At 39.4% G+C, this 25,137-nt stretch overlaps 1 protein-coding gene across 4 annotated transcripts in view; it reads left to right on the top strand.

Moving 5' to 3' along the window:
• The window catches only part of CREB5 (cAMP responsive element binding protein 5), a 263,711-nt gene that overhangs the window by 72,597 nt on the left and 165,977 nt on the right, over positions 1-25,137 (top strand). For all 4 annotated transcript variants that reach the window (XM_064506262.1, XM_064506261.1, XM_064506259.1 and 1 more), the window contains one exon: positions 14,741-14,913. In XM_064506262.1, coding sequence (XP_064362332.1) covers positions 14,750-14,913 — 164 coding nt within the window. In that variant the 5' untranslated portion in view covers positions 14,741-14,749. The remainder of the gene's footprint in view (positions 1-14,740; positions 14,914-25,137) is intronic.

Genomic DNA, 25,137 nt, shown 5'->3' with positions numbered 1-25,137 from the left:
CTTCCCTCTATAGCTTTTTAACACTTTCTATAGTTTCTGTATTTTCACTTGCATTTTTATCTCTGTGTCTATGTAAATTGATGTTGAAATCAGTTTCAAAACCACAGCTCAAACTTTTATTTACCAAAATATTTAGCTTTTAGTCAAACCTTGCACAAGACTGAACACATCCAAGTTAAAGCAGCCCAACAACCTAACTGCCCATTATCTGCTCTGACATAACTGGTCATGCAAATACTCTTAGCTTGCCCTAAATATGAAGGAAAATGTGTTTGCTTCAACCATCTTTACTGAGGGATGGAGAAGAGCACACAAAGACCAGTTACTATGGTTTAATTGATGGGCGGCAGTTTATTAAACCACTGTTACTCGATTGTTTTTGATAATCTGTTTATCATAGCTCGATTAAAACATGCTAGGGTAGCTTCTGATCTTTCAAGCAGTTAGACAAAACAGATCTCTTGAGTTTTTTTCATGGTACAGTATGGAGTGTAAACTTTTTGCATGAGGTATGCTATTTGCTACATGTCTGTATAAGACCAGTAGTTTGGACCCATCTTTAAGCAATACTGGGGTGCAGAAAACTCCTAAATTATGGGCCTTATGTTCACATTTGAATCTTTTCAGCTGAATGGTTTTTGTTGCTTTAAAACAATGCCTGTTTTCTTAATGTATGAGTATAGCATAGACAACATATTGCAATTCCTTTCAATGATTTTTTGCTTGATATAGTGACATGGCATTAGCATCTAGCAAGCGATTACATTCCTGTGGTGTTTTCAAAAGCATACAAGAAACCATATGTTTTCATAGGAAAACAGCTGTTACCAAGCATGTGCTTTCTTAGATAGAGTGACAGTTATTAAAGGGCAGAGCAGGACCATGGCTTGTCTTTTAGGTTGAATAAAGCTGGCAATAACTGTCTCTTTGAATGTGCAGTGGTGCTACATGTAGATATTGCCATGTAGAGCATGCGGTAACTGGAAGGAGCAAGGGAGATTAACGTCTATAGGCTGTTGCTTGGAAGAGACAATATAAATCTCTATCCTGCTTTGAGCTGTGAATGCCTCTGTAGGAGTTATAGTAACAGACAAATTAGCATAATGTAATTGGCTGGCAAGGTCAGCCCCTCTCCAGGAGCATTAGCAATGTTTACTGTAAGAAGAGACAGACCAAGTATTGTAGGGTAGTACGTTGTCTGTCCTTTTTGAAGGAAGAATAATCATTTTGGACTCCCTACATCACAGACTTTCTACCATATCTCATTAAAATTTAAACTATCATGTTTCTGCCTTAAAGCAAATCATCTAGAACAACAGCAAAGAATATTCTCTACTATCACACAAATCTTCATTCATTTTTTGCCTTAGTTTGTACCTTATTTTTTTCCTTTCTCTATTGAGTAGGTTTTCTGTGAATGATAAACTGACGTACACATCCTTGCCAATACCTAACAAATCTTGTGGGGAGGCTTAAAGTTTCTGGTCTTATTGTATAGGATGTAATTAGTAAAAATCCATCCAGATAAAATCCAATAAAATCCATCCAAACTCACCAGCTTTCTTGTTTGGACCCTTTGAAACTTTGAAACTTTTGGCAAAATTTTGGGCCAGCCCATGCAATCCAAACTCACTAGATGCAGCTTTGCAAAGCCTCTCACAACTGTGGGTCAGAAACATGAGATGCTGCCCCATGTTTTGAAGGAGACCTTGTGTTGAGACAAACCGTCTTGACTTTTTAGCCTTTGATCTTCAATCTGATGATTTGTGCCAAGTACTTGAAAAGAGTTCAAGCATTCAGTTCTGAAATATTTGGGAAATGGCTTTTAGAATATCACATGGGAATTACATTGCCTTTTCCTTTATGGTAATCACCAGCAATGCTGAAAATTATTATATTTAATGCCTCTCTTCAGGTTAAGTCTTTAAAATACTGTTTCTGAGCAGGAGTTGTCACTGTAATTTCCTTAGAGAACTGGCAGACAGACTAAAACATGCACAGGATCACCTTCAGAGCAGTATCTTATTGGAAAACCTATTTCCTTGTGCTTAGACAGTGTGATCTGATGGAGATCCAAAGCACAGTCCTTTCCATGGTCTTCTGTTGATGAAGAAAAACCCAACAATTCCTGAACTCCAAGACGGCAATTATATTTTGAGTCCTGTGTGGTCATATCTTCCAACCTAACTGTAGGTTAGGTGTGTTTAAAATAAGCAGTGCTGTTGTTGTGGATTCAAGGGTAATAAGGTCTTCTTTCATGCTAGAATTCTATCCATTTTTGAGAACCAGGCTGTGGTGCTACTCCTGGCTGGCACTGCTGATCTCTTTTCTCTGTCCCCCAACTTTCAGGTATCAAGTCTCTCTGTGAATATCCCATTGGCATGCTTTCTGCAGGCAAAAGCTGTATTGAGAAGAGTGCTCAGCAAGAATAACAGTCCTCTGTAGCAAGAATAACAGTCCTCTGTGTAACTCACTTGTTCCTCAAGAATGCATTCCTGCCCAGTTTCTTTAATGGCTCAATTGAAATTCCTGCTTTCCATTGCCTGAATTATCTTTCGCCTCCTTGGATAAAGCTGTCTATCCTGCCAGATCACACCAGTACATGCGAAGAACAGTCGTTTGTTATTTTGGAGAGTAGAGAAAATGAGCGTTCTGGCTCATCAGACTTGAGTGAGGCCTCACCATAGCATTTCAGAAGCGTGTGGTACTCTAAAGTAACATTATATAATTTCCACAGCATGGCTCCACACAGCATTTAGTGTTACTGGAAGCATGTACATCTGGATGATTGTTTGTCTGTTAGCATTATCAAATATAGTACAGCTTGTTTGTTGTTCTCTCCATTTACTCCAGTCAGAAAGAAGCTGAGCCAAATGTGTCCTACTTTTATAACTGAGAATTCACCCCTTCTGCCACCACCATTTAATCTCTGTAAGATTTTTAACCTAAATTTTCTAAACAGACTTCTGACTTTTAGTGCCCAGTTTTGGATGCAAAACCAGAAATGCCTTAATTAGATCCCTTAGTAATTTTCTGCAGATGATGAGCTCCCATTCTCTGAAGAATAGATCCTGCAGTGCTGTCTGGACTTGAGCATGCAGCTATTCTTTGCTTTCATAATTTATATGCTGTTCTTTGCTTTCCTGTTTCCAGTCACCAAACAACTATTCTTTTGTTTTGCTATTTTTCTTATCGCATTTATCATACAACTCTTTCTATATCAATTTAAAGTTTCTTGGTTATGATCCGTTGTCATCTCTGTGAGCTTGGAGTCAAATGCATGCTACTCTAAAGTCCTCTGGACTTGCTTTTTTCAAAACATGCTCTGCTGCTCTGCTCTGCTGCTGCTGTAGTATACTAGTGTCCCTAGGTATACTATGTTGTCTCTAAAAGCTATTCCCCACTTGTCATTTCCAAGTGCTCTGCAGTTGTTGAAGATATGTGAAAGAATTTGCTCAAAGCCATGCAGTAAATCTGTAGTAGAGTGAGGAGCAGAACAGCTGTACAGTTACCACTGTATCTGACCTTCAGAACACCTTTTGAGTCCAAGGAGTAATATTTCTCATCTCTTCCTCTTGTCTCAGTCCTTGGAAACTATATGTTCTAATTCTACGCCGCTTTGTTTACTTAGTTTGTTTCCTATTTCCAGTAGCTATTCTTCTGGCAATCCCCCAAAAGCTGTGCTTTAAGACCAAAGTTGCATGCCTCAGTCTGTGGCCAGTCAACTCCATTTTTCTTTTGCTGAAAGGTATCAGGAGGAGGATCCTATTGGTTTCTCTCTCTTCTGAATATGCTTGTTTTCATCTTGAAAATTGTTCTCACCTGTCTGCAGAAGGTAACTGCTGAAATGATGGCATTGAGGGGCAACAGCAGAATTGTTCCCCTTAGTCAGGCATCAGCATGCTAGTTCCCTCGTTGCAGTTTCAGAGAACGCTAATGCATTTTTTTGTAATACCTGTTTGACTGTCCACGGTCCTTGCTATACTCACTGAAAATGAACTTTTCTTAGCTAGAGGAAGGCCGTTTAGCTTCTTTGCTTTCTGTGTAGGCAGTTTGCTTGCTTTCCTGAACCCCAACATTTTAAACTACTTATGGCTACACAGATTATTAGTTCCCTCTGAATTCTTCCAGCCGTTGAGCGTAATTCTCTGAATTCTTTCAGTCTAAGGTATAGACCCGGCTAGCTCTTTTCTCCCAAAACATCAGGCTAAAAATGACTGAAACAACTGTGGATACTTCAAACTTTGTGCTTGCCCTTGTGATTACTTCTTAGGAGGTTTGGTGAATTAACTGGATTGCAGTTTGGTGCTTTGGTGTTCCTTGTATGATTTGCACTGATCAAAACCATTTGCTTCTTACCAGTTCCCTTGCCAATGCAGTCCACGGGTTAGACCTGTGATTCCTTGTAAATAGCAAATGGTCTGGGTGTTTTATGAGACCACTCTTGGCCTGACTCCTGGACTCTTTCAAGCATTTTTGAGCATAATCCCCATGTTGTCCTAGCTAGCTAGGCCCAACATAGCTGCTGCAGTGGGTGAGAGTTAGAAGAATATTTAGGATGTGCATTTTATTACCAGGGTAGCAGCATTTCCACTTGACTTCTTAGCAGAAAAGTTAAGCCTGCTGGTTTTCTGCTTGAAACTGCCTGAATGGAAAAACACTGGGTGTTTTGTTGCTATCATCCTTGCGCTCCTTTACCAAATGCTCTGTCTAAAAAATCTTCTGGTCATTGAATGCAGTCAAGCAGCCATTGCTGTAACTCGTGCATGCTGCCAATAACTTGTGCCAGTGAAATCAATGATGAGAATTTCAAAGAAGCTTCAGATAAAATTTAACAAATTTAAATGCCAAAATGCGGTCTCTGTGAATTTGCTATTAACAGATTATAAATGGTTTGCCTAACACTGTAAAGCCTAGTGCCTTCAGTCAGCAGTATCAAAGGCTTGTTTAAAGCAGTTCCTGGAGGATTGCCGCCCTCTCCCTCTCCCCCTATCCCCCACTTTCTGTTTCACGATGGATAAAAACAAACTCCTTACAATAAAGAAAGGAAGGCCAGGTTTTCAGCTACCCTCTGACTGGCCTCCAGATCTGGCAGCTGCTTTTGGATGTCTTAATTGCTTGTCCTGCAAAAGTTGACATGCACCTACTTTGAGGAGGTGCATTGAGTACCCACTTTGTACATGCATTCTGTCTGATTTACAGAAACGAAATGATAGTCCTGGAAAAATTTCAGAGTAGAGCTTAAAATACTGTTTTTTAAAAACAGTTTCTTTGTTTTCCGAATTCATAAATAAGTATTAGATGCAGAAAAACAGTGCAAAATAGTGGATAAGGCACTGGACTGAGAGAAAAGAGCATTTGCATTGAGTCTTGATTTTTGGCTACACAAATCACTTACTTTCTCTCTTTCCTTGCTTTGTCTTTGGACTCTAAGGCTTGTGGGCAAGTGTAGTCCATCAATGTGTCTGTACAGATCTTAGCACAATAAGGTCTTGATTTCAACTGAGGCCTCTAGGAATTACACCTAGTAAGTATACTAGCAAGTCTTTTTCTTCCTTTTAAAGTTTCTTACTAGCCCTTACTAGCTCCATTTGAAATTCATGGCAAGCTCACTTGTTTACAGCAATCTAATGGGACCCTAATTGGGTCCCTAAGATAACATTATAGATATAAGGCAGTTTTTCCTTAGACAGAGACATTCTCTATGGAGAATGTATTTTCTTATAAATATGCTCTTTGTAAAAGGGTTTGTTGTTTTGTGTTTATTGGTGTTGCATCTGCTCTAGAGAATACATTTGAGAAAAACTAGCTCCAGCATGGCATATAATGTTTCATTAGCAGGCATAACCTTGTTTATTTGCTTTTTAAAATTGTATTTAGAAAAGGAAATCAGTTTGCACCATTGACATGCTGCCAGGTTCCTGTTTATAAATGTCACAATAGGCAACTTGGAAGAAAAGAAATAATCAGTTCATGGTTTTTGCATAAAGTATGACAAAAACTGTGTAGAGCCAGGCAGCCAGTTGTGCTTCCCCTACTTTGCAGCCTCCCAATTAGCAGGACATAGTGTGGTGTTGGCAGTGCAAAACACCCTGAGTGACCCAAACTGGGCTATGCACACTTAGTGTTACTGACATTTATTTGAATAGAAGAAGCTCTTTGTGCTATGTTGTTTAAATGGCTATCTTGGGCAACTGATTGTGTATGAAACAAGTAACCCTGAGGAAAAGGCGACATATCTGTAGGAAACTTCAAGACATAAGCATGCAATCTGATGTCATCTTTTCCCATAGAGAAGCTATTTCCTTTTAAAATCTGGTGAGACCAGTCTTCCAAAATTTCCTACTCCTTTAAAATATGTTAATTACATTTCCTATATGTCTCTTTTTTTTCCTTTCCTCTTGCAAATGGATTATCATGGGTACATCTGGTACACACCATATATTACATATCGTGTATGTAAAGAAGGCTCCATGTCAAAAGCGCAGTCTGGACAGACATGCCAAAAAGGGCATGAAGAGGGTAGTGAGGGAAGAGGGGCGGGAATCCTGGAAGACAAGGGTCATCTTTCAGTATTCACTTCTACTGGTAATTAGAGGGCACCACTAAATGTCTGTAATTAGATCATGTCACAGAAATTAAGATAGAAGACCAAAAATTCTAAATCTCCTGCATTTTGTTCATAATATCAGAGGAGTCAGAGAGCATTTGCTTAAAACAGTGGCACAGTGGAGGACAGGCAGGGAGGCTTAACGTGCCCCTAAATTAAGTTCATATGAATTTTCCCCAAAGGATGCAAGGAAGAAACCAGAGGAGGTGACTTTGCCCTTCATGTATCCTCGATGGAGCTGCTCAATATCTCTTTATTCTTTTCAGTGAATAATTAGTGCAGCAAAACGGCTCATTTAGACATTTCAGAGTTATTTGCTAATTTGATTAAAATTGTCCAAGTTGGTTTGGCTGGAAAGACAATGTTGGAGCTGGTGTTAAACTGGCATTAAGGAAAAAGAAGCTGTCCCATCTCTGCCTTTATCCCCTACCCAGTGGAATAGTGAAGTCCTTTTTCTGTCTTGGCCTCAAGTTTCTCCACCCACACATCAACAGGCTCTGCAGTCCACACCATGTTACGAGCTGTTCTGGGCTGGAGCAGTCGGTCTTTTGCTTCCACATCTCCACTTTGTTTGAATACAAATAGTGTGGCGAGGGCTGGAGCCCAGGAGCCTGAGGCAGAGAGTTGTGTGCAATGTCCCTGGCTCTGGGACTGCTGAAGCAAGAAATGACACAGCTCCAGCCGGAGAGATGGAGGGAGACCTCTGAGGAAAATGGTGACAGGGTGAGGATTTCTTTAATGTAGTTGGGGAGGTAGGTCTCAGTCTCCGAGATCCTTGTGACAGGCTGTGTCTATGGGCAGAGGCGAAAGAGAGAGGCACGTTAGAGGTTAGCCCACAGCACGAGCTGTAGTGCTGAGATTTTGTGCAGGGCTATCACCCAAAGGCAGCAGCCTTAAGAGGATTAGGAGTGCTTAAATGGGCCCATCAGACTTCAAGTTATGGTGGTGACTGCTGCAGTCTTGAGATGGCTTAAACCTGGCTTAGCACCTCATATGCCTGTCCTGCATCTTGTGCCATGTTTCTTAGCAGCGCCACATAATTTTCTGGGGATTAACGGATTCAGATTTCATTTGAATCACTCAGTGTATCAAAAAGACTTCCTGATAACATAATAATAACTATTAAAAGAAAACACAATAAAGAGAATAAAAAGATTATTTTTGAAGTTATTTTTTGTTTGTACCTCTCTAGTAGCAGCCTTCTTTTTTCTTTTTTCTTTTTTTTTTTTTTAATAATAATTCATTGTAACTTAAAACAAAAAGGGAGTCTTTTTGCAGGTTCCAACATAGATATTTAGGATAAAATTTACAAAGCTCCTGCCAGCCCCAGTACACAAGCCTGACCAATTAACAGTAATTGGCCACTTAGGCATTTCTTAGGCATTTCCAAAATACTGAAGACATTTTTAAAAAAGGACTTGGACCACTTAATTGCATAGATACTTTTAGAAATGTTAACTTTATTGTCAAGAAATTCTGGTCACAGTGCTCTAAAACAGTATATGGGCAGCAGTTAAGCTATGATCTGTGAACTGCTGGTGGTCGCAAAGCTGTGGTAAGTCATCTGCAGCTGCTCTGTGCAACCATCTTGCCTTAATTACACAGTTTATGATAAGAGTGCAGAGTGCTCGCTGAGAAATTCAGAGGGTTGACAGAGGTCTGTGATCCAAAAAATTGGAAACCAGTGGCCGAGACTGATAAGTACAGATTCAAAGCTTTCTAATTGCAGTGAGACCAGTGTTTCCCTTCTTTCCCCATCTGCCTATCATTACCTGTCATTTCTGAGTAAAGAGTTTAATTTTTCTTTAAATTTTTACCCCTGACGAGATGAGGTTGATAACATTTGACTGAGCAGTGGTGCCCAGAGTTCAAGAAGTCAGATCTCTCTCTTACTCTAACTGCTCCAGGCCTTTGGGTCTCCAGCATCATGTCAATAGCTAGCTGTGATCCGTTTTAGGGAAGGAGCTAGAAGGGGCTTGGGAGGGGGGAAGGCTCTTTCTGACTTCTGGGATCTGTCATGGCATTTTTTTTTTTTAATGTGCCATTTTTATCATACGGCTGTTAAGTGAGCATTTGCCTTTCTTTGAAATGTTTTGAGGAATAAATCCTTTGGCATCACTTTTGTATTTTTTGTGTCAGCCTCTTTCAGTGACTTCATATCTCTCACTAAGTAAGGGAATTAAATGGATTTTAGCAGTTTGCAGTAAGATCTCCTCAGTGCTTTGTCCCTGGGCTTAATGTTACTACGTATTTTTCAGCAGTTCTTTTCTGTGCCATTTTTCCTGCCTTAGCACTTTTTTCTCATTTAAGCTATACAGATATTACAATTCAAAAAAAGTATTGCATTTTGATCTCCATCAAGTTTACTCTCTCCCATCTCCTGCATAATGGCCTTTCTTTTTAATTTAAATTTTTGTAATAGACTTTTTTCCCCCCTATAATCCTTCAAAGGCATTAGCAATCTGACTCATTTTTTATCTCAGTTTTTTTCTCTAGTTCCTCTGCTACCTTGCTGGTATTGTGTGGACAGTGAAGGTGAAGAACTTGGTTCTGTGCTTAAGGCAATTTAGATGTGGTGCACTGGGAACAGACGAGACAGTTGTGATGGAATGGTGTGAGGGTGCTTTCCTTACATATTGATTTGAATAATGAGAAAATAAAAAGAGATTGGGGCTGTTTGTGGGGAGATTTGGTAACTTTTGTTTTCAGATGATCTTCCTCTTCTATCAGGAGAGATTTGATAGACACTCAGTAATTTTGATAAGAAATTATATATGATTAAAATAACTTTGAAGTATACTGCTATTATTTGTCACAGTTAGCCTGTAATTTTCTTCATGATACTGGCTTCTAAGATTTTAAGCCAGCAGGTTCTTCAGCTGTATGATCATCACATGCAACTGAGGAATATGTCACATAATGGGTTCCACTCATGTCTATATATGTATTGTGGAGTTATGATCTTCATTATCAGGCACGATACTACTGTATACTTTTATAGAAGTGTGCATATTGCTGTCATTTAAATCTGTGTATTGGTTGACCTGAATGCTGTGTGTCTGTAGAGTCTTTTAGAAGACTGTAGATTAGAAATGTCTTTCTTTTTTTTTCCTGTAGAATTTCATGTACTTGAAAGGGAGACAGTTTAGAATATTTCTCCTTATTAAAATATATTATTTGAGAGGCCAGGCTGAATCAGGTCTAACGTATTGCTATGTCTTTGATTTCTCTCATTTAAATATTTCTTTTTAAAATTGATGCCTCTTCCCTTGAATTGTTTGAAAAACACTTAAAGTTGTTGTTTGGGAAAATACAGGTAAACAATTTTTTGAAGAAAACATAAAAAAAAAGTGCAAAAAAGTGCCTTCATCAGTGTTTAAATGAATTGGATTGTTTTCTTTTTTCATGGCAAATGCCTTTTGACTTTAGTTTAGAAGCTATATAATATTCTACAAAATGGTCCTATTTTTTTGTGCAATTGGTTTTAGGTTAAAGTCCTATTCATCTAAGGGCTCACTCAGAACAATCCTGAATGAGTCCTCAGTTCATATAACCTGGTATTTGCAATTTTGATAAAACCTCCTAGTCAGAAAAGAATATTAGGAGAATATAAGTTATCTTTGGTTCAGAAACTAGCTGTGATAGTTTAAGATCACAAACAAACCCTATCTGAAACTCAGTATGCTGCAATGGATAGTAAAGGATAGATCCATCTTCTTCATCCTTTGCCTTTACTCAGTAGGGATGTGTGGTAAAGGTGGTGTGTGTGATGTGGACGGGTGTTTTACTGGAAGTGCCATGTGCAGCAGAAATGGTGACTGCCTAGAGTCATAGGGTGTATTTGGCCTGTGTCTATGGAGCTATCATTTCTCTGCTCTGCTTGCCAACAGGGTGTGTGTTCTTTTGGAGTGATGTGTAATCCTCTCCACTAGAACATGGAAGAATGACCTCCAGAAGCTCTTAGCCTTTAGAAAAAAGAAGTATGCTGCTTATCCAGGGTTAAAAACTTGCATGGAGGAGAAAAATGCTCAAATGTTCTCTTAAAAGTTTCTTGATTGTCGTTAAAAGGGGAAAGTGGGCAGAAGACAATCTGATGTTGATCTATCCCCTTTCTTCTTGCAATTGGAGAGGCAGAGAATGAGCACCTTGATTTAAAAGCAGTCTGTCTATATGTTTATATATTTTTACTTGAATGTTAAATACTGCTGGAAAGCATAGTATGAGCCCAATGGGTATAGGGGATATTTCTATAAAATTTCTTCAGTGTTGTATAGCATATAATCCCAGTTTCCTCTTCAGTGAGTGTGACTGGGAATTTTTGTGGGGAATGAAACTTAGCCCTAGAGGAAAGAAATTCCTGTGTATGGATCTTAAGGGCAGAGGATGTCTCTCAGGTCTCTGCATGTCGGTAGCCTTTCCTTGTGTGGATGTTTAAGCCCAATTGTGATAAAATTATTAATAATAATTACCTCAGATGCTCTCTCTGAATGCTGAAGGACAGTTCTGAAGATTTCTGAGAAAAATCTCAGTGTGTCGTCCTCTCTCAGAGTACAGATGTGATTCAGGGCTTGGGAGTGTTAAAGCAGAGGGAGGGCTTTGCCTGTAGCATGGCTCCCTTTGACTCCTCCTCTGAGCTAGTGTGCTGGGATCCCCCCATCTTGTAGTAATTCATCATAACCATCAGCTCAGGAGCTGGAGGAGAATGAAAAAGGGAGTCAGAGTGAGATGTTTTTCATGGATCCCTGGTGGAAAAGCACGCAGAACTCCTTAAAAACAGTGTTCAAAGCAGCCTAGCCAAATAACAATTCAGTAGTAAAGTGGGGTTCTCCATTTCAGTCAGTTTACTATTTCTGAATTTTCCCTTTTTTAGAAGGGCCTGGAGTCCTTTGAGGTCAAGTCTGCAAGGAGCTCTTTAATGTCATATCCAGATGCGTTTTGAATCAGGTTCAGAATTCAGCATAGCAAGGTCATTTTGGGAGTTCTGAAGACCATCTGCATTGTATCTGCAGCGAGCCTAGTCTTGCTGTGCTGGTGACACAGGGTCATTCTAGATGTCATGATGCATAGGACAAGATCAGATAGGCTTAGTGTCAGGCTTACTGTGCCTTATCTTCCTGCTGTCTTTCAAAGTGTAGGCATCGTCATTTAGATATGAACTTGCTTGCACTTCTCTGTAAATTTGTAAGCATCTCACCAGTGCAGATTATTCTGAGATTGCAAAATCCTTTTCTTGTGAATGTGAGAGTCATACTGAATTTAACATTTTGTTGGGAAATCTTAGGCTTTCTCTTGGCAGCTTACTGTATGTGTATAACTCCTGCCCAACAACAGCACTTGCATTACAGGAAAGAATGGACAGCTGGAGGCATTGACAGGTTTTCATTTCGATTTTGCTTTCCATGTGTTGTGCATTCATCCTGCTTTCCACATTTCACTGAAAATGTGTAGTTTATTTGAAATGATTAAAATTTTGAGTCTGCATTACAAATTTATGCGTGTAAGCTAGCAATTACAATTGCAACGTCTCATGTGCAATCAAAATATTTCAGACTCATCATAACTCAAACCACTTATATCTTGGAGAGGTCTCAAATTATAGAGAAAAAGGGAAAGAGAAAGAGGAGAAGAAAATGGAAGCATTGAATCCAGGAGCACAAAAATCTGATGTTAAATCTGTAAGGAGTTCTGCTTTTACATGAAATGAAATCCAGTCAAAATTTGGACAACTGCTGGAGTACTGCCTGTGTTAAGCTCATTACAAATTTACATCCTGTCTCTTTCTCGGCCTCTTTGACTTTAAAGACCCTCCTGTGTAGTAAATCAATGTTCTGTCTCTTGGAGAGAGTCTGTAATCTAGAGCAAGGCTTTCTGAATCCTAAACAGCTTTAGGTCAATCCTGTTGCTTCATGCAGGCAGCCTTTTTTGGAAGCAAGGTGTGTGCAGGCAGAAGACCTGTGCTGCCAATGGCAGGGAGCATTTGCACAGCACTGCAGAGCAAATGTTGACTCTGATCACTCTGATGCTTTTTCTTTGTTGCTCTTCTATGGACCCAGAGGTACAAGTACTATATACCTCCCTTACAATTTAACATTTGCTCTAATAAGCAAACAGGCAATGCAGAAATATTTTGAAGGATTAAGAAACTTGTGGAGGAATAGTAAGGGAGACATTAAATGAGGGTTAGCTTTGGAACAGGTAAATATCACATATTGATAGGTTTTAATTGGAACACATGCATTTAATGTAAGGGAGAAGCTCTGAGAAGTGATGGTGTTAAAGATTTGCTTGGTGATGGACAGAAATTAGGCATGGTTTTGCAATATTCTATAATGATGAAAAAAAGTGTGGTTGTGAACTCTAAACTAGATTTGGCTGTAATTTTTTTTTCCCAGAAAAAGAGTTTTTCAGAAACTGCTAATATATTAAAGAAGAGATATTTTTATAGGAATGTGCTAGGTCAGGAAGAAATTCTTTTGGAAAAAATTCCATATATCTAAGATGGTTATCTCTTATAAGAGCCTAATGGTAATGACATGCAAGTGCTGTAAGAGAAACAGGAGAGATCCCTGTGTCCACAATAGCCTGGGAAATCACCTGAAATATGTAAGATTTGGGAGACAGGAGGATGGCAGCTGAGAACTTCAACCTGAGTCCTCTTTTATTGGCTCCTTTTCCATGAAAAATGTCATCTAAAGCATTTAGTCTTGTTTCAGTTGAGATGGAATCTTTCTTTTAGATCTGGGGTTCAAAACAGGGAATGAATGTAATATCAAAGATTTTATCACATTGAACACTCTCTGTCTGTTGAAGAACGTCAAAATTCAGCAGCCCATTGGCACCAGCACTGTTGTTTACCTCCTCTTCGCTATGCTGAAGTTTTTGTATTTTTTTTTGTAAAAGTGGCAACTGAATATATTCTCCCTGTGACATCTGTCCACTGTAGAATATTGTCCGCCTCTCCTGATCTCCAGTTTGGAGCAGAGGACTGAGTTCCTTTTGTGTCCTTTCACTAGCTTTGTCTATCATTACCTTATGTTTTCTGTGTTTCCTAAATAAATAGAGTCATAAATTGGAACTTTGCATGAAACTGAACTTTATTTTCAGTCCTGAAGTGGTCATGCTTTGCCTGAGTCTTGGTGCGAGAGTGTGGACCTAAAGGATTTTTTTTTTCTTTTCTTCAGCCTAGCATTAGGTGATAGTGGAAAGCTTTTTTTCCTCTTCCTACTAACAATCCACAGGTTGATCCTTGCTAGGAAGAAGAATGCTCTTAAGGTTACCATATCTTTCCCTGTATATACTGCAGGTTGTCTCTGGCTTGAGGTTTTTGTTTATTTTTAAATCCAGGCCAAGTCAAACTCTGTGGTTTAGCAACAGTGTGTATTGTATGTGTAGGGATAATACAAGAGAAATTTTATTTTGGAGTTCCCTCCTTAGTGGTATTGTCATCTTCCATGGCTTTTCCCCTCTGTTCTCCTTTCCCTTGACTGCTATTTTCTACAACCTGTGGATGTAAGCTACCTGTGAACTTTTTTTTTAAGAACTTTTGAAGGGCTCCAAGTTATCTGAGGCACAGGCTATATATTTGAAAATACAATGCTATTATTCTAGGGCTCTAGGATATTATTGCTATACAGAATATATGGAGGCTAATAGAAATGGCTGTTTTGTGATGTACCATGTACTGTTTGTTACTTTGGGACTATAAAACTTGATTTGTTTGTCAGTCCAAGCAGACCTAGTACACAGTAAACAACCTGCATAGTAAATCAAAGTGCCATGCATTCACCACAGAAGTCATTTTCAAACAAAATATATATCACATTCAGTCAGGAGAATATGTGCTAAATGTCCGCATTATAAATCACAAGTCAGAATCACAGAAGAGTGATTAGTCAACTTGCAGGTATTTTTCCATTTATATTGCCCTGTAAAAGTAAATAGTTATTTTTCATTTCTTTATAGTTGTTGGTTACAAGAAGATCTATTGACTTGGGATTTGCCAAGAGCCAGTAACTTTTCATTTTGTTGATGCTTTCAGATTTCTATTTGTAGTTCTGTAGAACACAAAAACAAAATAAGACTTTCTTTTTCATTTTCCTCCACCTTCCCTCATTTCTCTTCCTTTCACAGAATATCTCCATGCATAACACAGTTGGAGGAGCAATGGCCGGTCCTGGATCTCACCAGCTCACAAATACAAGGATGCCAAACCACGACACCAGCGTTGTGATTCAACAAGCCATGCCATCTCCACAGTCCAGTTCTGTCATTACGCAAGCACCTTCTACAAATCGACAGATTGGGTAAGTCCATTTCCTTTTTTTCATTTCTCCATATTTCTAGTTCCAGTAGGACCAGATGTTGTCCTCTTGGTTCTTAAGGTTATGGAATAACTTGATCTTGTCACCATGCAGCAAGAACCCCTATAGTACAAGTTGCAGTTTTTGGGGAAATGGCCAGGATACTAGAGCTAATCCGAACCTGTCACTTTGGTTCAGCAGGGGCAGTGTTGTGCTTGCAGGGAAGTCCTGCTTTCCCCTGCAGTGTTTTGTTTTTATCTGCTCACATTCAAAGTTCATGTTGTTTCTAAAACTGTTCTGGGAAGAAAGACACAGTATTTTTGGAGCTGATCCTTTCACTTCCTACAGTGGGAATTTTGGGCTCTCAGTAGGATTGGTCTATTTCCCAGGTACTCTCTATATCTGAGAAATGGTTGAAGACAAAATAAGAAGACCATCTAGATAATGGAGTTTGGCACAGATACCTCTGAGAACAGTTGCTCAACTTGTGATGATGGATCCATGTTTATTCCCACAGATTGGCAATATGGATACTTGTTGTATTGGCTTGAATGCCAATTGTATGCTCATGTTTGGAGAACTGCACAAAAACATATATGTTTTGTACACTACATTAAAGCCAACATGAGGTCCTCATAAGTCACAATAACTTGTTTTTAAATATACAGAAACTGCCCAGATGGTTTGAGGGTACAGCTTTTTGTGCCATAACTCTGAGAATTTGAGCTTTTTTACGGATGAAAACATATGAATAAAGCTTAAACCAGGGGACTGAGAATGAAACAGCAGTTTAGATTCATTATCTGTCATTTGTAATTTGGTCACATCCATTATATGATAAGTACAAAAGCAGTCTCCGTCCCTAGTCACTGTCTAAATAATCAATGAGCAACTTTCAGTCTCTCTAGGGTAAAACTGGAAAGTGAAGTCCTGGCATTGAAAGCTCAAAATCCAGTTATCTTTGAGTTTTCTTTTAGGGTTCTTGGTGGCTGGGACAGAACAGAGAGCACAGCTCTTCATCTCCAAATGCCCTGGTGCAGGGGTGGCCTGGGGCACTGACTGCTCTAGAAGTGTTATACAGCCACATGCCGAACAAGAATTCCATCCCCAGATCATGTCTTGTGCTCCCGACAAAGCTCTTTTACTCTTCTTTTTTCTACTATTCCAAGGTTTGAGTCTTAATATAGAAATCCGATAGCATGGATAAAGCAAACATATTTGATAGATGTGCCTTTGTAAGTGTAACATATTGACAAAACATAGTGTTCACTGGAAGTTCACGTGCAATACCTTTGACTTGAATCCCCAGCTGTGAATCCAGGAGAGCTGTCTTCTTACATACATCCCCTTCTCTTTGAAGACAGAGACTCCAGGAGAGGGGGAGGAAGACACAATTTCTTTTTCAGTTTTAGAAAGCAAAACAGTTAATGTCATTATTTAGGTTAAGGGTGATTAAGCTGCCTGTTCAAACTGTGACTCAATAGGTCTAGCGGTAATTATGAATCTAATTAAAAACAACCTCCCCTAAACAACTTTTAATAATCAGTGGTGAGGTGGTTTATATGGGACTCTACTTGGCTTCCAAACAATTGTTTCTGTATAATGAGAAAAAACTGCCTGTGGTTTTGCAAGACCCTGTCAGTCAGGTTTTAGGTTTGCGCTGGTTCAAGGCCATGATGATTAGAATCTCCAAAGTTAGAGGGATTTAGGACAAAAAGGCCTATTTCCTAGTCAGTGGTGAGTGTCTCATTTGGGAAACTGTGTCATGACATATCTTAATTCTCCCATGTGATTGATTCACACAAATGTCTCTTAAGTCTGAGTCTAAAGCTGCTCTATTGGGAGGCAATTGTCAGCATTTTAGTCTCTGTGTGAGCTGGTATGTGAATGAGGCTTATGTTGTGACCTCCTCTGTTCCCCATTCTTCCCTCTGCCTAGGAAGTTTTGTTTTTTTCCATGGTGTGTCCTAGGAGATAATTGCTGCATTTTGGACTTTATCTGCTTGCCAAAGTGTTGAGCATCCTTGTTGTTGGTCTACTTTTCCTGCAGTCTTTTCCCCATACTGCCTGTTTTATTTATTCAAAGGACATATCCTGTCATTTCCATTTATCTTCTTCTTATCCTTCTAAATATGCTAAGAATGATGTCTAAGCATCATTCACAAGGAATACAGACTGGAGTATGGTTTCAATATTAGGCAATTGAAGATAAATCCAGATGGGTTATAACCAGAAGATTCGGAACACATTTACAAGCTCTGCAAAGTTTGGTGGTTTTGGTCTGGCCTTAAAAAGTTGTGATAGTTCAGCTTTTTAATGAGCCCAAATTCTGAGATGCTTAAATCAGTGGTTTTGGGTTAGGCTCCATCTGTTTTTAAAACATCTGCAGTTGCCCCAAAGGGTAGATGAGTCCTTACCATGGAGAGTTGTGCCAGAGAATATGCCTTTTAATGAGCAATAAAAATGGCAGAGAGCAACTGGGTGAAACTCTCATTGAGTTCCGTAGGAGCAGGATCAAGCCCTAAAGATTACAGAGAACCATATTGTAGGGATATTCTGATTTTTATCGCAACCACAAATATTTTAGTGTCAGACTACAGCTAAGCCACCTGCAAATGTTTGTGATGGCCTTTCTCCAATGAAAACAGAGAACAGCAATGAAAGTCATCATTTAGACGCTGCTCGTAGGCTGTGCTCCAGTAACAGAGAGTGGGACCCACCTGTGCCCGCACACAGTTCGTTTCATGGTGAGGAACGGGTGAGTTCACAGCAGCTGACATTCCTGAAGGATGTCATTTTTCCCTCCTTTCTTCACTTGCACGCTCTCGCGCGCGCTCTCTCTCTCCCTCCCTCTCTCTCTCTCTCTCTCTCCCCCCTTTCTCATTTTGTCTCTCTTTTTTTCTGTCCCCCACTCTGGCTCTGGGGGCTTGCATATATAATGAGCTATTGACACAAGGCAGGGGAAAAAATGACAGAGTGAGCATTGTTGGGCAAGCCTTACTGGCACAGCACATTGCTTCAGGTATTCAGCTTCAGCTACTACTGAACAGGCATCCAGCCAGATTAATCAGAAAAAGGGAAGAGCGTGAAGGGTAATAACTTAAAAAATAAGATGGGGTGCAGTCCCACCTTCCTCCCACCATGTACCTGGTTGAGAAGAAAGAGCAATATTATTATTATAGCAAACTGGCAGGTTGCTATAAAGGTTCCCGATAGTATTTATGTGGTGAGGCAGCCTCTAACCTCCTCCTCTCCCCTCCCCTCCTCTCCCCTCCAAAGTCTTTAGCGTGTGGGAGGAATGCTGTAACTAGTAACTACTTGCGCTGATGAAAAATCAGTTGAGGAACACTTAACAGCGAAGGGTGTCTTTGGTTGATTAATAGCACATCATTTGGAGATAAGTTACATGGAGGAAAAGCAGTAAGGCATATGGAGGAAGAGGAGAAAAAATGATAAAAGACATACATTTGTCAAAGGTATAGAAAGGCAGATAAGCCAAATCAGCTCAAGATACAGGACTCTGACTTAGGGTGTACAATAGCTGGTTTTGTCTTCTTTTTTTTTAATAACTCCTTTTTTTTCAGTAACAGGGTATTCAGCACATGTGAAAATGGTCAGACAAATTAGTGTCAACACAGTACACTGGTTGCTTTATCTGGGCATGTCTTTGGCTAGGTAAGATGTCTTTTTTAGACCAGCAAAGATTCCCTAGGTGGCTGCAACCTAACAGCTCAGTCTTCCTGGAGAAAGTAAACTGCTCCTGTTTTTAAAGCTAGTAGCAGACATAACAACTAGTAATTATTCCAGTGTGAAGCTCACTGGTACCACTCTGTAGCTGAGAGGGAACACAAGAGGATTCAGGTTGTCACAGATCCAGCAACTTGTTAACGCTGTACTAAATAGAGAGATGTGAGTCCACTTTCAGTGAACTCAGACTCCAAAGTGGACATACAACCCTAACCATGTGATATAGATCATCTGCTTTCAAAGCATTGTAGAGTATTCTAATCAAGATAAGATGGTCTTCTGGCACAGCATCAGAAGGAAAAAGATTGCAACCACATTTGGTGAAGTGCAAGCAGGTAGAAGATGGCAACAAGAGGGGTCTGAAAGTTGCCTCTGGTGCCTTTATGTACTGACGAATCACAGTACCAGTGGGAGGACAGCCTTTCAGTCCCCACATGCAGCACTGATTTTAACACTATGCATTTCCTTCCAGTTCATCTCTTTTCCCCCTCTTGCTGCCATACATCTCTCTTTCCAGCTTATCATCTTTTCCTGGGATCAGATGCTTTCCAAACAGAGGGGCATGGGAAATGGAACGGCTATGAAAACCACATGTAGGGGGACTTACAGAGGTTCAGGGAGACAATGAAGAGCAGGCTCCTTATGGCTGGCTTTGGGATTTGGAAAATGAAAATAATTTCTCAGTTTAGTTCTAATTTGAGAGAGCTGAGGTGGCAGAAGGACAGGGCTCCTCTCTGACAAACACAGGAGTTTCACCAGAGCAACAAGCTACTGGTTGGGTTCTTAAAACTTTTGGCTATCATCTTCCACAGCTCGAGAATACAGAAAAGTCTTCTGTAAGCTTCAGCTGCAGAAATCCTTCCATAATGCATCTAGTTCTGGAAGGTACTGGAATAAACTAGTAACTCAGACAGGGCTTTGTATCTCTGTCCATGTCAGAGAAAGTCTTTATTTAAGCTTCCAGAAATCTGGAGGAATGCGTGTCATGAAAGAGGCCATGGAATTATATGCTTTTATTAAATTCAAAGACCAGTTCCCTTTCTAGGAAACCTGGGAGAACAGCTTTTGTTCCAGCTCACTTATTTGAACTGTGGTGCCGCAGAATGGTGTGAGATGAGGAGAGAAGAAATATTCACTGTGAGATAAAGTATCAACTGACCTCTCCGTTACTTTATCAGGTCCATCCCCCAGCTTTTATTGTGCAGGATTTAAGAACATGTATTAGATCACTGGGAGGGGAGGAAAAGGGAGAGATGGGGAGGGAAAACATCTGACAATGACGTTCTGTCCAAATATTTTTTTTCTGTCTTTGTACTCAAAGTTTTAGCTTTATGCACTGTATCTGCTTCTTTTTTCTCATGTCTGTTTCTTTGTGCTAAGACATGCTTTCTGTGGTTTGTTCTACTACACTGACCTCAGCCAACCTTAATATGGAATCCCATCAAGCCACATGAGAACAGTAGCCACAAGTCTCTGGGAAGTTCAGGTGGATTACTTAGGAAATTGCTATGAATGAACCATTCACAGAAACAAATTATCTCATAGAGTAAGGCTAGTAAGTGGGGTGATGTGGGAGAAAGTGTAGCCTGATAGAGGGAGCATTTCAAGCCATTTCTTCCCTTTTAGCTAGCTGTTGCCAGGATCCGCATGTTTATCTACACATTGAACTGTGCTGGTTGAAAGCTCTGTCTGCTCCTCAACTTCCCCTGTTGTTTGCATTGACATGTTCACGAGCTGCTGACTCAATCCCTCCCTACACTGCTGAGCCAGCAAGAAAAAGAAAAAAGCTACTCCAGTTGGCGTTTCAAACACTGTACAAAGGGGTGATTGTTAATGACATCTCTCTAGTATCCCAAACCACATACTCCCATGCCTTCCCCGAACCCATTTCTTGCTGTAAGGTCCAGGGAGAGGTTGGAAGTACTCAGATATATCAAGATGACTTTCAAGGAACTGAAAGGAGGATCATTAGCTATGTAATAAATAGCCTGTCAACCAGGAATGGAAACAGCTTAGTGTGTTTCTTATCTGACTTTTGAAGGCAGCTCTTATCCTGAAAGGCACATGCTTGGTATACACTTTGGTTAAATTTATTAATGAACACAGTATCATACACCTCATATTTTCTGCTTAACAAAAGTCCTAAGCGTATTAGAAATGCTGGTTGTTCCTTACAACAACAACAACAAAAAGCCATGGATATTGTGTGACTTCTTGGTCACTGACTTCTATTAGGATTGTTGTCTTTTATTATCAAGAGAAACTTTCTTTTCCATTTTCAATAGCTAGCTATTCCCCTCTCCATATAGTTGTTTCAGGTAGGTAGGGATGACACACTCAAGCAATTCTTATATAATCGGTTTCTAAGCAATGGAACATGAAGTTTCTGTTCTAGAAAGCTTGTCCCACCCAAGAACAATAGGAAAGTGAGGTCAGAATAGTGTACTGGACCTGTTTCTGTCTCTGAACAGAAATATTGAGCCTTCAGAGGTATAGATCAGCTTTTGCATCAGAGTAAGCCATAAGTAGGACTTAAATGATATACAGAACTTGGAAAATATAGCATTGATTGCTTAATTTTAGTGGTTGATATCTCTTACTTACATCCAGTATATATATATATTATATACAATGTATAAATCTTCTTTAAAAGTGTCATCAAAATTTATAATCAGAGCTTCTGATTTATATAACTCTTTGAACTAAAACAGATGTAAAATCATTTTTGGATGGAAGAGGATCTCAGAGTTGCAGTGGGTTTGGTGCAACAGATCATGCTTCCCTAGACCAGAAATGATCATTAGAGCTCTGCACAGCTGAATGGCACAGCTGTTCTCTTCATCACAGGTTTTCGCTTAACGTGCCTTGATGCATGATTTCAGTATGTGTTTTATCTGAGTGTCAGCCTGTTTGACAGGTACCTAAGATGCAGTAAAACACTAACTGAAACAGTATAGACCTTGTTTGGTGTGAGGTTTCTTTCTTTCTTTTTTCTTCTTTCCTTTTTTTCTTTTAATCTAAGAGAAGAATTTGCAGGTTCCAGAGAGTGAACAAGCTTCGAGATGCTGCCGCATGCCATGCCATTTCAGAGAAGTGCTTCAATGCTTGGTGGTGGTGGCACAGTAGTTGTAATGAGCAGCTGCAAAGCAAAGAGCTTTATGTATAAAGAACTCTGATCAAAATTTCATTGCTGACTAAGAAGTTATAGTTGCATCCATTTCGATAAGGGAGTTGGCATTGATGTGGTAAACAGAAACCACCTAGACTTTACATGGCTTGTCTCATCAGTGTATTTTTGCACACTTTCAAAGGGATGTAAATACAGTTAGTGAAGCATTAATGATTTTTTTTAGCTGGTACATGACTGAAAAACAATGGCTATAGTTAAGAGAGACTTTCCTAGGGAAAACACAAGAGTTAGAGACTAAGCATAAAGTGTATGGGTCCTATTTACCATCTGTAAAAGCATTAACTGAAATGATGAGTTGAGTTTAGAAATCAATGATATGCCTTGGTCCCAAATAAGGCCTGTATATAGCTTTGGTTATACTTATGGACAAGCCAAATATGCATTTGAAAAAACACAACATGATTTATATCAAAAGCGTAGATAAATCTAAGATGACAATATTACCAAAATGTCTTCTTTTAAGCAACTGAAATGATACTTGATGTAGAAGGGGAAAATCTGTCATTATGGAGAACTTCTAGCAAAGTTCCACATGGTAAATCATAATTATAAATTCTCCTAGTGTAGTTTAGTAACAAATGACTGAGATGGATAAGGAACTGGTGATTAGATAGAACCTGCAGGTGGAGTGGAAGGTGTTCATTTTGATGAGTGCGGGAAGTGTATTCCTTGGAAGAGAGAAGTTAAAGAATGTGCTTTAGAAACATTTGCTGCTACAAGCATCTGTGTTCTGCCAGCAGAGACCTTTATTCTGAGCTCACATAAATGAAGTGGAACTTTGCCAGTAAAAAAAGGGTTTGTATTAGTCCAGTTGCAGAATCCAACTTGTAATTGGTTTATGAAATGAAGGGGGCAATCTTTGAGCTATTACCAGCTTCCTCTGCTGCAAGTGAAGTGAATCACAGCTGTTCTGATAGGGTCCATAAAATCTTGGTGAGGTAGTAAAAAGTTTTCAGTGGACAGGTCTCCAAATAAGTGGAATCTGAATCTCTAGCTTATTTGAAAGTCTTTAGAGAGTTGTATATATTTCCCAGAGAATTTTGGTTCATATTATGTTACCTTACCTAGTTCTTTAACCATAGCATCCAGACTACCCAGTGCTATAAATGTAAGGTCTCAAACTAACATTCTTACTACTTCTTTTTAACCCTAAAAATTGAGACACAGTGTATACATATTAGATATAGAGTCTTTACACATTAGATATAAGAGGAAGTTGTATTCACAAAAAAAGTCGTATGCGTTGTTTTCTATCCTTTGCTTGTATCTTTGTACTTTTCTTTGTCCTCATCTCTTGCTCTTTTTGGTGAGGTAAAAGAAGATGGCTGAGTTAGCATCAAATGGTCTGAGACAAAAAGTCTTCTACTCTTTCTAATCTGAAGATTTCTTTAATGAAAATGGTCACTTTTGGTATTCATAAGAGACCAAAAAAAGAGCTGTTTCTTCAAACAGCTTGCAATTTTCTAGAGCTGGTCAGCAGTCAGATGTGTTAATCCTGAATTCTTAATAGAGTAGTTGTTCTGAACCATTTGTTCATCTCACTGGTGTTTTGAGAATGATTATGTACATTTAACAGTCAAAGATACCATTCCCTAAAGTTACATGGGACAGGTTCAAGTCCAACCCAATATTTTTTTGGTATCATTGTATATGTTGAGGAATTCATAATTTTCTTTGAAGACTGTTCAGTGTTCATTTAGAATTCTGTGCTTCTCAGCAGTCTTGACATTAAATGCTTTTATTTACGGCTGGCATATATCAGGAGCTCTTTAGACATATCCTTTTTTTCTCCCAGGAATGTCTGTGACTTCCAAGACAAAAACAGGATGACCCCATCTTTGAAAGTAAGGTGACCCCAAAAGAACCTAAACAGAGATTGTCATGAGAAGTTCCTTAAAGAATAATGAAATGCGTTTTGAGATTGATCAAACCTCAGCTGGTTGGGCTTGACCTCAGCTGTTGGGCTTGAAGCTCATACTGTTGTCAGCATCCACTTTCACACCCATAGCTGGCTGTTTATCCAACATCACACTGTGGCTTGTTGTGGTATCTCAGTCCCTTTATGCCAGATGTTGCTTGTCACATCTTAGATAGGCTGCTGCATCTGGTGTCTGGAGAGCACCATGCCACTGTAATTCAGCCACACAGTGCAGTCTGGGGGGCCTCTGAGCTCCAAGAAATGCCATTAGCAAACAAATGCTGGCTATAGCTGAATATCCATATTCCTTTTCTGACAGATGTGTCTCCTGGCTTGTAGTGTGCAGTAGTATTGTCCCATGCGTTGCATAGAACGATACTTAGGAGATACACGGATCTGAATGGTAATGTGATTGTGGAGTATCTGGTCAGAGCTGCACATGGGAAGCTTCCCTAACACATTCATGGGTTGAGTTTGTGCTCTTATTATGTACTTTTGTGTTGTTGCTGGAAACTGCCCCTGGAGAGATGAACTGTGGACTTAAAGTGCCTGAAGGAATCTCCCTTTGGGTATGCTGGACATCATTAATTAATTATTGCTGCGAGTTGTTGATGTAAGTTTTTGAGGCAGCACATGTAAATGAGCATTATGGAAGTGGGCTGAAAGCAGTGATAGTCTTCAGATATTCAGCCAAACAAACTTCACAGGCTGTTATGGACAGCTGACTCTGGTTGAAATACAGATACAACATTTGAAGAAATGAACTGGAACATAAAACATAAAACAAATGAGGCCAAATTTGAACCAGTTTGCTGTGTGTTTTATCTCTCACATAACACTGAAGTGGTTCAAGTGGGTTTGTTTGCCTAAGGTTGCATGGCATAGATATTAAACTAAGCCTGTATTGAAGATATGTGATCAGTAGATTTTTAAAATCAAAGCTAGTTAGTACGTACACCAAATGGAAGACTCTTACACCTCTGTATAATTAATTTCCTTTTTAGCCCATTTTAATTCTTTCTCTGCTGTGCATCGCAGGCCCACGTAGAAAAGAGACCCAGAATGTCTGAGTTGTTTGTGATCTGTAGGGAAGTAAAATAGGAAGCAGAATAATATTTCTACTGTGAAGAAGCAGAGAAAGTTGGAAGAAAGGAGTTAGTGAGTTCCCTTTGTGCCCTACTAAATGGATATGGAGAAAGATATGGATTCTGGGCTCCATGACAGGGAAGAAAATCCATACTTGCTTCCAACTTTTCCCCTGGCCTCTATATAGTTCTATTGTTCCAATAAGAAATTTGTGACTCAAAGGATTTATTCAAAATCTATATAAAACATAATAAGCAAAGTTCATTCCAGAAGCCATCAAGTGAAAC

This window comes from Dromaius novaehollandiae, chromosome 2, assembly GCF_036370855.1.
Source record: "Dromaius novaehollandiae isolate bDroNov1 chromosome 2, bDroNov1.hap1, whole genome shotgun sequence".
Classification (NCBI taxonomy): Eukaryota; Metazoa; Chordata; class Aves; order Casuariiformes; family Dromaiidae; genus Dromaius; species Dromaius novaehollandiae.
Note: the sequence above shows the minus strand (reverse complement) of the source record. Positions and strands in the feature narration are given on the sequence as shown.